General features: G+C 31.8%; 2 protein-coding genes across 5 annotated transcripts in view; both read left to right on the forward strand.

Annotated features, from left to right (window-relative positions):
* The window catches only part of alpha-Man-Ia (alpha-Mannosidase class I a), a 236157-nt gene that overhangs the window by 163751 nt on the left and 57054 nt on the right, over positions 1 to 15352 (forward strand). The window lies entirely within an intron of this gene.
* On the forward strand, positions 1582 to 7521 carry LOC138182130 (odorant receptor 22c-like). 2 transcript variants are annotated; one of them, XM_069117726.1, is made up of 9 exons: positions 1582 to 2319; positions 3258 to 3377; positions 3501 to 3621; positions 3699 to 3951; positions 4750 to 4866; positions 4941 to 5031; positions 5517 to 5662; positions 5914 to 6046; positions 7335 to 7521. In XM_069117726.1, exons 1-9 carry the CDS (start codon positions 2176 to 2178, stop codon positions 7386 to 7388), a joined length of 1179 nt encoding a protein of 392 aa, XP_068973827.1. In that variant the 5' UTR covers positions 1582 to 2175; the 3' UTR covers positions 7389 to 7521. The 2 variants fall into 2 exon arrangements, with proteins under 2 accessions (XP_068973827.1, XP_068973828.1); XM_069117727.1 differs by having other exon boundaries at positions 2233 to 2319; positions 2589 to 3377.

Genomic DNA, 15352 nt, shown 5'->3' on the forward strand with positions numbered 1-15352 from the left:
ACAGGTGTACGAACTGATATTTCTCGCGTTTAATATAAAGAAAGCTCTATTAATCTCATTAGTAATTATCCTTCATTTCGGCGTATTGTACTTTGGAAACCTCACCGCACAAAATGTTCGAGATCACCATGCTGCTATTTTCTTTTACGCGTGAGTACTTCATTTTTCTAGTTTTTACTTACAATACAAATTATTTGTATTTTCACGTGTTGTGATTTCCATGTTTGCAAGATTTTCTTTAAGTTATTTAACAAAGAGAAAGGTGATAATATAATAAGAAAAAAAATCTAAAATCTGAAAATAAAATACATGATAGAAATATTTTGACTTAATTACAAGTAAAGAAATTTAAATAAGTAATTTTTTAGTTTCCTAAGAGTTTCAGAATTGTCATAACTGTAAAGTGATACTTCTAATAACGAATTAGAATAAACATTAAGTGACGTCTTACGCGAATTCTTACGAAAGATTTTACTAACTTTATATAGAATTACAGATTGTGTTTCGCATATTTACAGATACTGCGCGAAATGGTATGAAGCTCCCGTGTGGATACAAAAACTATATCTTTTCTTGATGATAGAAGCTACAATCGACATAAAAATAATTCTTGGTTTCTATACCCCATCGGTAGAAGGTTTCTTCAGGGTATCTATAATTTGTTAAATTTTATATCTATTTTTACTGCCATTAACTTTGGGTACTTTTACATTCCTCATTAAGATCGACAACTCTTTTTCTAGCTTGTAAATTTAAGCGTCAGTTATCTTATGGTGTTTCATTCCATGCAAATAACGAAGTAAGAAATTTTTATATTAGTCGACGAGTTCACAGACTTAATTGAATAAATAATATTTCAATTATTAAAGTGCAATTTATATTCTTCCTTTTTCTAATGCGTGACACGAAAAAGAATTTTTTAATTTTAGTTTCATAGTTAATATTTTATGCGAGTATAAAAACAGCATCTCTTCCCTTTTGTTTGAGTAAGGTCAAGACCCTCGCTTATGAAATGTTTATTTTTTCACGAGAGTCCTTATATCGATTTTCCTTTGCATACCGTACTTCCCCCTTAGCACACATTCGCACCCCTTCACGACGAATCGATATCTTCTGACACACAAAAGGAACTTCTTTCTAAGGAATCCTCATCCTCCTATCCTTCCTCTTCTTTTATCGAATTTATACCAAAATCACAGAATAATATTATTTAACGTATTTTGACATATTTCTTTTCCTATAATACAACGAGTACTTTGATACAAGAAGATAATTCTGCAGAATATTTCTTTCGTATAAACTCCACGATTATGAAGATCAGTGGCAGATGTAACAGTAACAATTACTCCTTATTCAACTATAAATGATCATGCAAATTTATATTTTTGGGGATATATTTAAAGATAATGGAATCTAGGCGGAGAATTATTTTATCTACTAAATATTATAAATGAAATACATAAAAATCCGCAGTTTACTTTCTCTAATAATTCTGTTGCATTAGAATTTTATAGACACTTCAAACGAGGTACTTTCACCTTCAACTAATCGTATAAAATCTGCGTCTGGTTCTCTTCCTTAGAAACACGATTTACAATTCTGCAACAACTTTTGCTCAATACTATCGCTCAAATTTCACTATGATCCTATCAAAAACCAACTGTTTCATCTGACAATCGATTTCTCAAAATCTGAAAACATTTGACATACCGTAGAAAAAGGTTCTAACGCACAGAACACACAAAAGTTTTCTATGATAAATGTCGAAATATTTGCGCGAATCACTGTGCACAGGTAAATGTACAACAAACAACAAGCAAAGGTAGTTGAAAAATATAAAAAATTTGCATTTGTGTGAATTTCAGAAAATAGGAAGTGATGTCGAGACACTTGGCGCGACAGTAATTATAATTTCACCCCTAGATATATTTCTTTTACCTTCGGTTGAATTTCTTTTTTCACCCCCGCTACACAAGAAACCGATGCAACTATCGATCCTTGCAAATTGCCCGTGCTGTCAATCATTTTTGCCACTTCTCTCGATATTTTCCCCTCTTCTCTCTTGATATTTTACCATCTCCTTCTCCGTATCTTGCCATAAATTCAGAAAGGGGGGATTGTATACCTGGCAACCGATGAATCGAAACACACTCGTGCTTCAGACTTCGTAGGAGAATGACGTGCGTCAGGAGATCCGACTACTTGTTCATGAAGAAGCTTCTGCTGGTTTTAGGATTCTGGCCAACTCCAAATTCGAAGTTTCGTCTATTTCGAATCACTTTCTTTTATACGGTTTACATCGGTTATCTACTGCTCGAGGTAATCTTAATAATAACTCTTTTACACTACTGGTTTACACGTTCACACGACGCAGATTTTACGTTTTACTCTTTACTGTACGTTCAAATGATTCGATGTAACAAGCTATAATGTTATTATAATTTTATTATGATTCTATTACTATTCGATTTTATGTCGTTGTTATCTGGTCATTTTATTAATAGTGACGGTAGTCAGCAGTGATCATCGCAGTGAAAGTGTTTGAATGAACTTTCGCGAAAATTATGTTGTTCTATTTCATTAGTTAGTAACACATCGCATATATGTTTCAAAAGTGCCACGACTCAAAATAACTTTGTCTTGTGTTGGAAGAACGTCAGAACAAGGGAGATTCGACGAAAACGAGACCAATTTGTGTTGCGAGTCAATGTATCGTTCAGAGAATTTCATTGAACTATGCGAAAGCATTTGATGTGAAAGTGTTTGAAGAATATGTAAATATATAAAAGATCGAATTTGTAACGACGGTAAATTTATCGTGGACGAGAAACACTACTCGAGCTTTCAGTGAAAATTTTTCACGTCGGTGTGAACAGCCGCGTAAAACACTGAAATTGTTATAATATCGTGAATCCATTTTCGAATATATAATTACGTTTCCATAAACGTCGAAATTAATTTTGTGAAAAGTGTCTGCATATTTCTGGCAGTTGAAAATAGATTGAAATCTGAAATCACTTGGTAATCTGTTAGGATTAATAGTTTTAGGGCTACAGCGCGAGGGCCGAATTGATATTTAATTAAATTCGTCAGTTGCGTCTTTAATTGTGGAATTGTAATTCTACGTTACACCGATGTTGTCAACGAGAGTGCTATATCGCGTATTGATTTGAAATATTCATTTAAACGGAACAGTGTACTTTTTCAAGCATCGTATACGAAAATTATAATTTTCTCAAGCACGAGTATATTTTTAGACAACATGGTTTTACACGTTTGAGTGCGACATCCATTGCGCGGCGAATGTTCTATCCATTTTCGTACAGAATCTGATGATAGTTTTCAAATACTTCTTTCATCATAGACATATGGCTGCCGTAAGTTTCCGTTTGCAACGTTAAATTTGTTATTTAGAAAATTTACAATTTTTATTATTATTTTGTTTTTAACAATTACCATTCAACATTAATAAAAATTAACATTCACTGTCGTATTGTTAGGTATATACTTTGTACACAGCGATCGAATTCGATTGGAAATTCTTGAAAAACGATAAACCGAGCATCGAAATTCTTCGGAAATATGCAGAGTTGGTGCATACTATATCTATATCGCTGATGAGTATGAAATTCATACCAAAACAAACATTTTCATTTCTGGTATCAATTTTGCGGTGTAAAAATATGTATCAATTTCAGTTTTCATATGTTCCATTACCATTGTCGTGATTTTCATATATCAGACACTGCCTGTTCTTCAAATACCAGAAGAAAATTATACTAGATTCTGGCAACGACCGTTTGCTTTGAAAGCATTAGGAAAAGCTATAAGTTATCCTACTTTCTATCTGATCTTCTTGAATGTATTGCTTAATATTATAATCTTGACAGCTTTGGAAATAACTTTTATGGTTTTGTCAGAACACATATGTGGATTGTTCAAAATTACAAGGTAAAAGTAAAATTAATCGGTAAATGTATGTAAATCTGTTTTATAGTATTACCTCACTATACTATAATGTTCACGTTACAACGAGTAATTGTTTACATTTTATATATTACATTATATATATGTACATTTTATTTCATATCTATATTTTATTATGTGAACGATTTTCAGTGGGATTATGTATGTATGTTGGATATAAAATAATTAAGTCGATTGAATGTTTTTCAGCATTTTCTATGAATAATATCAAAAATTAAAACACTATATGTACACTGCACATACCGAATACTATTTACGATACGGTTTTATTTGTAAATTGGATATATTTTATATTAACGATAATGATCATTAATAGAATAAGACAATTGGAATTATAAAGGCTGCTATTAACCTTCTAACCATGCACGAAGGAATCATTAACAGCTTAATGGGAATTTTAAATCCAATTGTACAATTTTAATTTTTCCCAACGGAACTGAATATTTTAAAGAATTACACGTAATTTTTTTTTTTTAATTAATTTAGCATATTTCTTAATTCTTTAGAATTAATTTAAAATTTCAAGTAATATTTTCAACAAGTGATAATCCCGGGAAAAAATAATTTTCGCCGGAAGCATGTAATTATAAAATTAATTAATTGTAAAATTATAAAAAAAACTAATATACAATTTTTGTGTCACTTTGATGTTTTTGATGTAGCACTATGTTATAAGTATATAGTTATAGCATTACTAAGCAACTTGATAAAAGAAAATCAATGAGTGATATCAATGTTTATGAATACTCCACTTCGGTGTAGCTATCACTTGAGGTACGCTGCCAACGAATATATTAAGGAAATTTCTGGATGCGAGAAAAATAGTGATGTTTACACGAAGATAATATTGGCCGTGCGTGTTCACATAAAAGCGATGAAGTTAGTAGATACCTGCGATAATTTCTTATTATATCTACCAAGAATTGGATCTAGCCAATTTTAAATCTTTTAAGATATATACAGGCCATATGGGACATGTTTGAAATACATTACGTCATTCTAGTGTGTTTTGGTATCATTGGAGCAACCATGGTGTTTGTGAGCGTGAGTAACATTGAATGTTCATATCAACGACATGAATATTAATTTTTTCATTGCGCGTTAATAATTATTTGGTGTATATACAAATATATAAGTGGAGTCTCTCTCTCTCTCTCTCTCTCTCTCTCTCTCTCTCTCTCTCTCTCTCTCTCTCTCTCTCTCTCTCTCTCTTTAAATATGTCAATCGAATTTATGCAAATGAATTTCATTTTGCAACTGAGAATGTCATTACTATATACACCACGTACGATGTCAAAAAACAAATTTTTGAAAATTGATTTACAGAACTTGAATATTTCACAAAGTAAGTAGTATATTTAACAGGATAATAATTATCGTATGCTGTATAATTTTTACATTATTTCTAATATTATCCTCCTTTAAAAAAGAAAAAAGCTTCTTATTTTCCATTAATCATAAATAAGATCTAAGATACTGTAAGTAATTTGGAAGTTCAAGTAATGAAATTTACAAAATTATTGAATTAGTTCTATCAATCGGTGCAAACGAACGACGAGGGACGAATATTAATGATAATACTCATCATTTTGTTATCTTTTATTTCTTACGCTACATTAGCAATGTACTTTGGTCAAAGACTAATCGATCACAGTTTAGGTGTGTTTTACGACGCGTAAGTATTCCATTTATCGGATCAGAATATTATTAACTTTATTTTAATAATAGTAATAACGATAATTATATTGTGCATATTTATACAAATTCATACTTTTTTGGAGATGACTAAGGCAAAAGAAATTAGAAAAAGAAAAAATTGTCTAACGTTTCTTATTTACTTATTTACTTATTTAAAAAAATATTTTTCCGTTATGAAAAAGATGGATACATATAGAAAAACGACATGAATTCTCGTATAAATTTTAGATACAATTCTCATTGGTACAAAATCCCTGTGAAAGCTCAAAAATTGTATCTAATGGTTCTCACACGAAGTATAAGAGGCTGTTCGTTTTCCAAGGGCAAATTCTTCGTTTCGTCGTTACAGGGTCTAACCGCGGTAACACGATTTACTTCTGTCACAGTATAGTCCAATCAATGGAGCTATTGGCATGAATTTGATCTGATCTAACAAAAATTTCTGCATAAATCGCTGTCAAATATTACGGAAAATCAGTAGTTGCGCCTCCTGGAAATTTTCTGCTAAGTTCGATGGAAGTTCGGTGTAGCAAACATTAAGCGTTTTTGTCGTCTCTATTTGTTCGTTTTTTTTTTTTTTTTTAATATGTACGTTGCAAAATAGTAAGAAACACAGCATGTGTATTATCACGCGCCCGAAATTCATTCTTTGATAAACAAATCAACCTTCATTTGTGATAATCTGGATTTGGGATCATCAGTCTAAGTATAATATGTGTGCAAAATCAGGTCAGCCGATTGCGTCTCACACAATCAACTTGTTAATTACGACAGGTTGTAACAGTTTTCTATCCTGTGACTGCTAAATGAAAGTTTTGCTACTGGACCCAAATTTGTTACGTATACTTTGCCATGTCAGCTATCACGAGCAATCAAAAAAATATCGACGTCTTAATTTTTGCAACTTCCAGAATTTTCTAAAATTTCAAATATAATTAAAATATTTATATAATTAATAATTAATAAAATATAATAATTTAAAATATAATTAAATTCAAAATTTTTGTAGTTTTCAACATTTAAGAAAAATGTTGCGTGCATGGTGGGAAGCCTGGTGAATTAACGCTATGAAACATTGAACGTTGAAATCCGATGAAAAGGTTCCAAGTTAATAAACTCCAAATTCGGAAGCTGGTTATTGTAAAAAATATACTGTACATCGCGTAGAAAATTGAAAGGTATATTCTGACAAGGAGTCCCTAGTATTTCTTCCACACTAAATTTAGACTGAGGATCCAAATTCAGATTATCATAAACAAAGGTTGATATGTCCTATGACTTTCGAGCGAGCACGAATACACATGCTGTTTCTTCATTTTTTACTGTTTTGCAACGTACCAATTATTTTTACGAAATGAACACAAAATATATCTGACTTTTTGTATAGAAATGCGTTCTTAGGTTAAATATTTAAAGAAACGTGTCAAGAAGATAGTCGTATTTGCTATATCGAATTTCTACGAACTTAGCACAAACTTTTCAGGAAGCACAACCCCAAGTATTCATTTAATTATGACATTTGCAGTGATTTATGTAAAAGCTCTCGCTATATCAAATCAAATCCATCCTAATAGCTCTATTGATTGAACTAACGTCAGAGTATAAATACGGAAAATAGATCTTTGTAAAATATTTTTCTTACATTACAGATCACAAACACAACGTTTTCGTATGTCACGCTCTTCTATTCCGCAAAGAACTAACGTTCTTAAAAAAGCTGATAAAAGATGGAACGAGACATAAATGATGTTTGCCCTAATAACGTTGACATTTAACACCCTGTTACGTATCATTGATGTTGTTTGCACAATATGTGAAATTATCCTCGACATATTATTGTTTATAACTGTATTTTTGGAAATTAAAAAAGTTGTAAATTTTCTTTTATATTTTTACCCCTTCTTTGTGGATTTTAAAATATCTCTACGGTATTAGGTAGTATTTATTAATTATAGGGATAACAGATATTTACTTACGCTCGTGAATATCCATGAGCATTCCATTTAGACTCATCCAATTATGGGCAAACAAACAGGTGATCTCTTCGAACTAATTGGAAGTTTTTCCACAAACGGTGGAAAATATGGATTTTTGAAGGACATCCAAACAAATCTGCAAATAAATATCATATTAATCATTTGAAAAATTATTTTGCCAGAAACGGAGGTAACATAATATTCTATTAAGTACTTTGCAAATCATTAGAAATGCTGTATTTATATGTACATATACAAATATCATGTAATAATTATCTATTAATTTAATGCACAAATTTAATGTTATGCACAAAATCGTTTTCATCCAATTTAATTCATAAAGATACATATGGAACTATTTATACTCCGTGGTAGTGGTCGAAATTCTAATCCGCTATGTCAGGAAGGCATATTGATTTTTCATTCCCCTGTCATAGTTGTCCCATAACACACATTTTTACTCTTTCGTAGGAAATCGACATGCCCTTGTCACGCTAATGCTTCTCGTTTTTGAAGACACATTCTTTGTTTCCCCTCTTGCTTTTATAGAAATTGTACTTTGTGTTTATGCTCCACTTTTAAACAGATTATATTAATTTAATTATTGATCATTGATCAGTAATCATTTTTGTTACGATTCATTTTAATATTTGAGTCTCCTTCCGTTATGTAAATGGAATTTAAGATTACATACACGAAGTGGTTATAATTATATGGTTAAAATTTAATTTCTATCAAAACGTAATCAAATATTAGAGATTGTAATAATTAATATTTTTAATTTACGAATTTTTAAGAATTCATTAACCCTCTCCCCCTTTTCCCCTTTCTAGCCGCGGTCAACGTCGAGATCATGTTCTACATATTCCATTGCATAAATTTGCAATTCAATAAACAAAAACATTTGCATTTTTCCCACTCATTTTGATGAGCTAACTTACCGGCCGAAAAATAAACTATGACCCAAATCTAATCCAATTCTGGATTCTCCGATACTGCAGGATACCATGGCAGACAGATATCATCGTGCCTTCTAAAAATGTCAAGCGATGCGGGCAGTTATTAATGTTTTTGTCAATTATCGTAACCAAAAGTACAGCTGTCTCTTGAAAACGAGTGGAAAAAGATTGAAAGAAAAGTACACTTGCCTTTGATTGCAACCTGTTGCATTCGCTTCGAAATTTCTAAAACATTAACGTGGCTTAACGTTCTATTAGTTTGATTATCAGCCATGGATTCTCAGCTATGTCCTCTTCGAGAACAGACTCGTACACACAAGCTCTATGCATCACTGGTGAGGATAGGGAACAACTTGTTGCACAGTGAATCAGGAATGGGCAAGTATAGCGCAGTGGGGACGATCATGCGTGAAACAGACGGACACGGAAGGGAAATTGACGTCATTAAATTTCCATAACATTGGAAACAAGCCATCGGCCGGTTTCCCAGTTCTAACTCATTCAAACGTGAAAACACAAGAAACGGTTGCACGAGTTCTTACGAAGTATGCAATCAACCCCACGATTTTATCCCTAAAATAAAGCATTGTACGAATCACACACCGGTCGATTAATGGAACTACAGCTTTTAAAAGCCAGCTATTTATATCTTCTTCGTTTTGTTTACTAGTTGCATTAAGTTACATTAAGGTTCGTTGACTTTTCAAACGCATCGAGCAAAAAAAATGTAGCCGATTTAATGCACGAGATAGAGAGGGGATAGGAGAAACTTGTTGCAGGTTCACTGTCATAGACGAGTCTTAGCCTTCCTGTAACGATGGACGATCCGCAAAATCCCCGCTACAGACTCAGTAAGATTTTCTTATCGGTGGTCGGACTCTGGCCGTACGATAATTCGTGGCTAACGAACATGAAAAGAGTTTTTGGCGTGGTGATGATGGTCTCTTCTATAACGTGTCCAATATGTGTCTTTATTTTATTAACTTAGATACTTTTACATTTCCTTTTTTAAGATTCAAGGTCCCTTTTAATTCAACGCCTTCGAATTTATAGATAAAGGGCATCGCAGAAATCCTTCGAGACAAGTGGCGATCTTTAAAAGTAACGAGAATGGACGACAAATAGTTTTTAAATACGCGGAGAAAGAAACTCCTGTGTATAATATTGACATGTAAGAAATTTTGTTTCGAGTTTTCAACGGAACACTTCTTTATCTCTTTAATATTTTTGTCCTTCTTTCTTGGTACGTTTTTAATAATAGAATTATTATTCAAGCCATGTATTGCTGTGATATTGTTTCTTTCCTTGCTTTTCCTTTCATTATTTTGCAACATAACGTTGAGTTATTGATTGTTGAATAGTCTTGAGTATATTGACTAAATTTGTGTATTACTGTTCATTAATAATCTATTATTCCATCTATCCTAAATATCGTGTAAAATGTATTGTGAAAAATCGCAGAATAAGTGCAAATATTGTCTCGTTCAAAAATCATCCTTTTAAAATAATAATATGTACATATACTTGCCTATAAATAGAAATTTTCATTTAATTCAATGAAATCAGCAATTTCACTTATCGGAATGCCGTTGGCTATTTCATGCGTATAATAAAACCTCCGGGTATGGATATTTGCGAATCGTCTGCAAATTTCTATGTAACTACAAAGTATATTACCGCCAATAAAATATACTCTGACATTACATCGTTCGAAGCAATTCTCCTCTTTTTTTAGGAACAACGACCACATTGTGATCCGAAATAAAAGTAGTCGTCTTTACTTATCACGTGGTCGCGCTGTTTGAGGTGGTTCGGTAAAAAATAATAGTAGTAATTCATTTTATTATCTTAATTTCATTGCAGTATGCACAAAAGACAGAGACGTAACATTCTCTTTTTTATGTTAACTTACGTTATGCATTAAACGAGCGTCATGTAAAAATGTGATTATTTTATTTGTTTCAGGTAAGTAACGTTGATCGTCTTAGAAGAGAGAATAAATTACCCGAAACCTAAAGCAACCTAAAGGTATCGTGAACATGTATTATTTCCTGTGCTAACGAATGTTATAAAATATCTAAGATATTGGGTTGGCAACTAATTTTGTCAATACCACCTAATGACAAAATCCGCAACCACTTAGTTGCCAATCCAATAATACATAGAGAAAAATACGATAAAATTAAGAAAAAATTAGTAACATTAATAATTGACGCAGTGTATAATACATATATCGTCGACTATAGGCTAAAATATTTATTTGGTATATTTATTGGAAAATTCTACTTATTTAGTAGAAAACCGAATGAAGATGAAATGAAATATGTTTTCAAAATGATAACATAGTACATATTTTTGGGTATAACTCGAAAAGTAAAGCTCTCCATCCTATATATGTATAGGAGAATGTTGTCCAAAATGATGATCTTGACAATATATTTCAAGCGCATCAAAATCGATGAAAAGGTAACTATTTGGCATCTTGAACGAAAAACAAATATATCTTCGTATATATATTTCATAGTAACGATATATTAAGTATTGCAAAAATACTCACGTTCGTGGTGCATTAGCACGAAATAGTCATAGTAATCACATGATTTCCACAGTTGTATGGCAGCGACAGTTTTATTTTGACACTGTTGCACCAATCGTATAGGCGTCACTTTTTACGGGTTGGCTGAAAATTACGGTTGGCTAACCGCGAAATATTAATTTGTCTTTAATAGTAATACAATTTTTTTTCACTTCTGGTCTTTTCTTATCCTATTTGCGTGAAATTCATTGGCTAAATTTAATCTCACTCCATATTACATATTTAGTTAACTTATTATCTTACAAAGTAGATGAAAATTAATTGCACGTGGTAACAAATTTGTTTCTATTATAACTTGCATCTCTACTAAAGTGCTAGAACGTTATACTCTCGCTGAAAATCTATGTGTACCCTTCCAGTTCTTCTCGTCGAATGGAGAAGAACATCCCCTTCCTTGTCTGCGGCACCAGCTTTTCTTCCCTGCAAAAGAAAAATAGAAAATAAAGACCATGAATATCGAGATATACGTGAAAAATTTAGTGGGGAAACGCTGTAGGACGTATTAAAGCATAATTTATTCATACTAACACGCGAGGAACTGAGACAATTCTCCTCTGATATTACTTACCCTTTGTTTATCGATCGTACTTAAATTACGGTGTCCGTCAATCATTCTCACCCCTTTGTGAGGGAGAATTATCGAAGAAATTATAGCGAGAGAATACTGACAATTTTCAACTTAAAAATAAACAGAGGGGAGAGAACGCGTAGGATGGTAACTTCAGAGTTAAATGTACTTGAACCGTCGCAGACGGACGATATCAAGAAAGGTTATTATAGACATAATACGATTCATTTACTTATAACTGGATTGTGGCCGTACAAACATACAAAATTCACCAGAGTGCATAGAATCATTTGCGCCAGTGGTTTTTTCAATAATTGTATTTTGCAGGTATGGACTATATAATTTTCGTTATATAAATCTCGCTGCGGTTACCTCGTAATCGCATTAAACCTTGAAAATAGGATACACTTTCTAATTTGCATTTGTTTCCAGCTGCTAATCTATATTAATACCAGTTTTACATCGTCATTGTTTTCGCATGATCTGCTTGACGTAGTCATATCGTTGAGTTTTTGTTTGTTATATAGCATGTTATGGCACAAGCAAGATATCGTAAGTTTCTAAATCTTAATTAAACTCTGCATATGATAGCGTATATAAATGCTATAGTTGTAACTTGTAACCTTTCGAGGGATACTTGAATATTAGATGTGTATAAAAGAAACATCATTTTTCTCAAGTATTTCGAAATATTTTCCGATATTAGTTATCTTCTATAAACATATGTTGAATAAATAGGATTGAAAAATAATTTTGTAATTCTGTCTTTAATAAATTAATCCTCGAAGAGATTAACTATGAATATCATACTAGCTTTGGTGTCATCCAACTGTAATTATCTAGAAGTTTATCGCACACGCAGATTAAGGAGATTATGGACATCGTGCAACAGGATTGGAGGACTGTACGAAATTTAGAAGAATTTAATATATTAACAAAACATGCAAAAGAAGGGATTCGCCATTCGGGATATTTTTGTCGTAAGAAACGATTATCATAATTCCGTGGATTTCACTAATTTACTATAGTATTATACAGAAGTAATATTTTTCAGTTTTCATGTACTCAACGATGATGATTGGAACGGTTTTTTATGCTATTAATTTTACCGAATTATTAACCGTACCAGATTTGCATTCGCTACCAATTTGGATGCAAGCCATCGTCAATCAAGAATGTTTACGCTATATTTCCTACTGCATTTTCTGCACTGTAATGTTTCTAGCAAATGCAACATCTATAGCAGCGGAAAGTGTTAGCACTATGACATTTCAACACCTGCGTAGTCTTTTTGAAATTGCTAGGTAATCTAATGGTGGGATTCTTTGAGTTAGGAGAAAATACATAATATTTATTATAGCAATCAAAAAAATTAAAAATTATCAAGAATTTGATCGATTATCACGATGAAAGATATCAGAGCATTCGATTATAGATCGATGATAAATATTCAAACATCAATTTTGTTGTCATGTTATAGCTTTTAGTACAACAATTAATTACACACCGTGAAGATTAATTTCACGTAGTAAAAAAGTAATTTTTCTAACAATTACGCAATGCTTCAATTTAGGCTAATTTTATAATTTACAGTGAACGTATAAAAGAAGCATTTATCTATAACTCTTTGCACGATTCTACCTCCAGCAAAACTTTCAAGATGACAGAGCGTTTAAAAAGTTCGATACACTTACATGTGAAGTGTATGAAGTAGGTATCGAAGCAGTTGCACTATTGTGCTGTTATATCGATTTTTTATTCCATAATATTTGCATTTATATAATCTTCTTTGTTTAACGTTGTTTATCGTAATCGTTGAAGAGTTCTCATGTACTTGAAACAAACCTACATGGTGTTAAGTTTTGTTCTATGCGGGTTCGGAGTGTTAGTTCTAGGTATTTCGCTGTTTCTAGTAAGTAAGAATTCGAAGGAATAATTTAAAAACAATGTTCGAAATATAATTACTGATTAAAGGTACGTATTTTCAGTGTTTCCAATCGTATCTGCTTCACAGGATTAACTATGTACTTCTGTACGTAATAATTTCCATGATCGAAATCGTTTGCTTATTTCGCGTGAATTATACGACTCAAACGATGTTGGATGCTTACAACAATGTTTTCGTAGAGTTGTACGTATATATTTTTTATTATATCATATTTTACATTTTATAACCGTACAATGACAAGATGTTACAACCTTTACATACCTCAACATAATCCACTTTCCGCTAGAATTCTATTCTTTTTTACTGAGCAATGCTTTAATCTATAGGATTTATAATCTATACACTATCTAAAAGTAATTGTAAAAATTAATTTCACCGTGAATATTAATTTCACGTAGTAAAAAAGTAATTTTTCTAAAAATTACGCAATACTTCAATTTAGGCTAATTTTATGCGAAGAAAGAAGAAAAATGTTTCATGTAACATTTTTTTATCGAAGGCTTTGTTTTTGAGAAAATCGACTTTGAAAATTTGACAAATACACTCGAATATTTTACATTCGGCTAATTCCGGATTGAACAAGAGTAAATAATCGACAGGTTTAAATTAATTAAATTAATTAAATTAAAAAAACAACTACATTTAAATATAAGGCAATGATGTGGAATAAAATTTTGTCATAAGATATTTCGTGCTTGTTCGAGAAAAATAAATTTGAAGATATATTATGCGCACACGCGTGCACACAAGACCATTCGTTTTCAATTAATCCTCGTTTAAGTTCTATCTTCTTTAAAATGAATCCTTCAATGGAAAATTTTCATTTCACTTTTTTTACTTATTTCCGTATGTATAATAACCTCCTGTTGATTGTGTTTGCTCATACACAGTCAGTCTTTAGCCAAGTTAAAATTTACTTGATAAATTTTCAAACTCGATTTTCCCAGAAACGAAGCCTGATATGAGAAAATTGTATCCTACTTATTTTCGACTTATTTTTTCACGCAGAATCTACGCTTGCACGATTCTACTACGACTAACGCGCCACCCTGTATATTACTGACGTATTAATAAATTACATTTCTAGATATAATATAGAATGGTACGAGGCACCGTTGCACGTGCAAAAAATAATCCTGTTTATGATGTTAAAATATTCATTTCCTCTTTCTTTCAATATGTTTGGTGTTTTCTCTGCATGCATGGAAGGATTTTCCTCGGTAAGAAATTCATCAGCATCGTAAAATTTTGTCCGCAGTAAACAAGTAAATAGATTTGTATATGTGTTTTAGTTGGCAAAAATGACCGTGTCCTATTTCATGGTAATCTATTCAACAATGCGTTAATCTAAACGCTAGAAGAGATGTGTATTCTGTGTTATGCAGTGTTGAATAAAATGCAGGATTATGTCTTGGTTCGCTTGTAGAAGAAATTGTTCTACTTACCTATTTTCAGTATATTAATGTTTGATAAAGTAGCAATGATAAAGGTTACATATTTATTTACTTCAATCTTGCAATTATCGTTGACAGATATTCTTTACGTTATAAGCGGCAGATGTTTCTTTAAAATTTCCAATTCCATTTAAATTCCCGGTTTCAATGCTAGAAAACGCAAAAA

This window comes from Bombus flavifrons, chromosome 7 (genome assembly GCF_040668555.2).
Source record: "Bombus flavifrons isolate JBK064 chromosome 7, iyBomFlav1_principal, whole genome shotgun sequence".
Lineage (NCBI taxonomy): Eukaryota > Metazoa > Arthropoda > Insecta > Hymenoptera > Apidae > Bombus > Bombus flavifrons.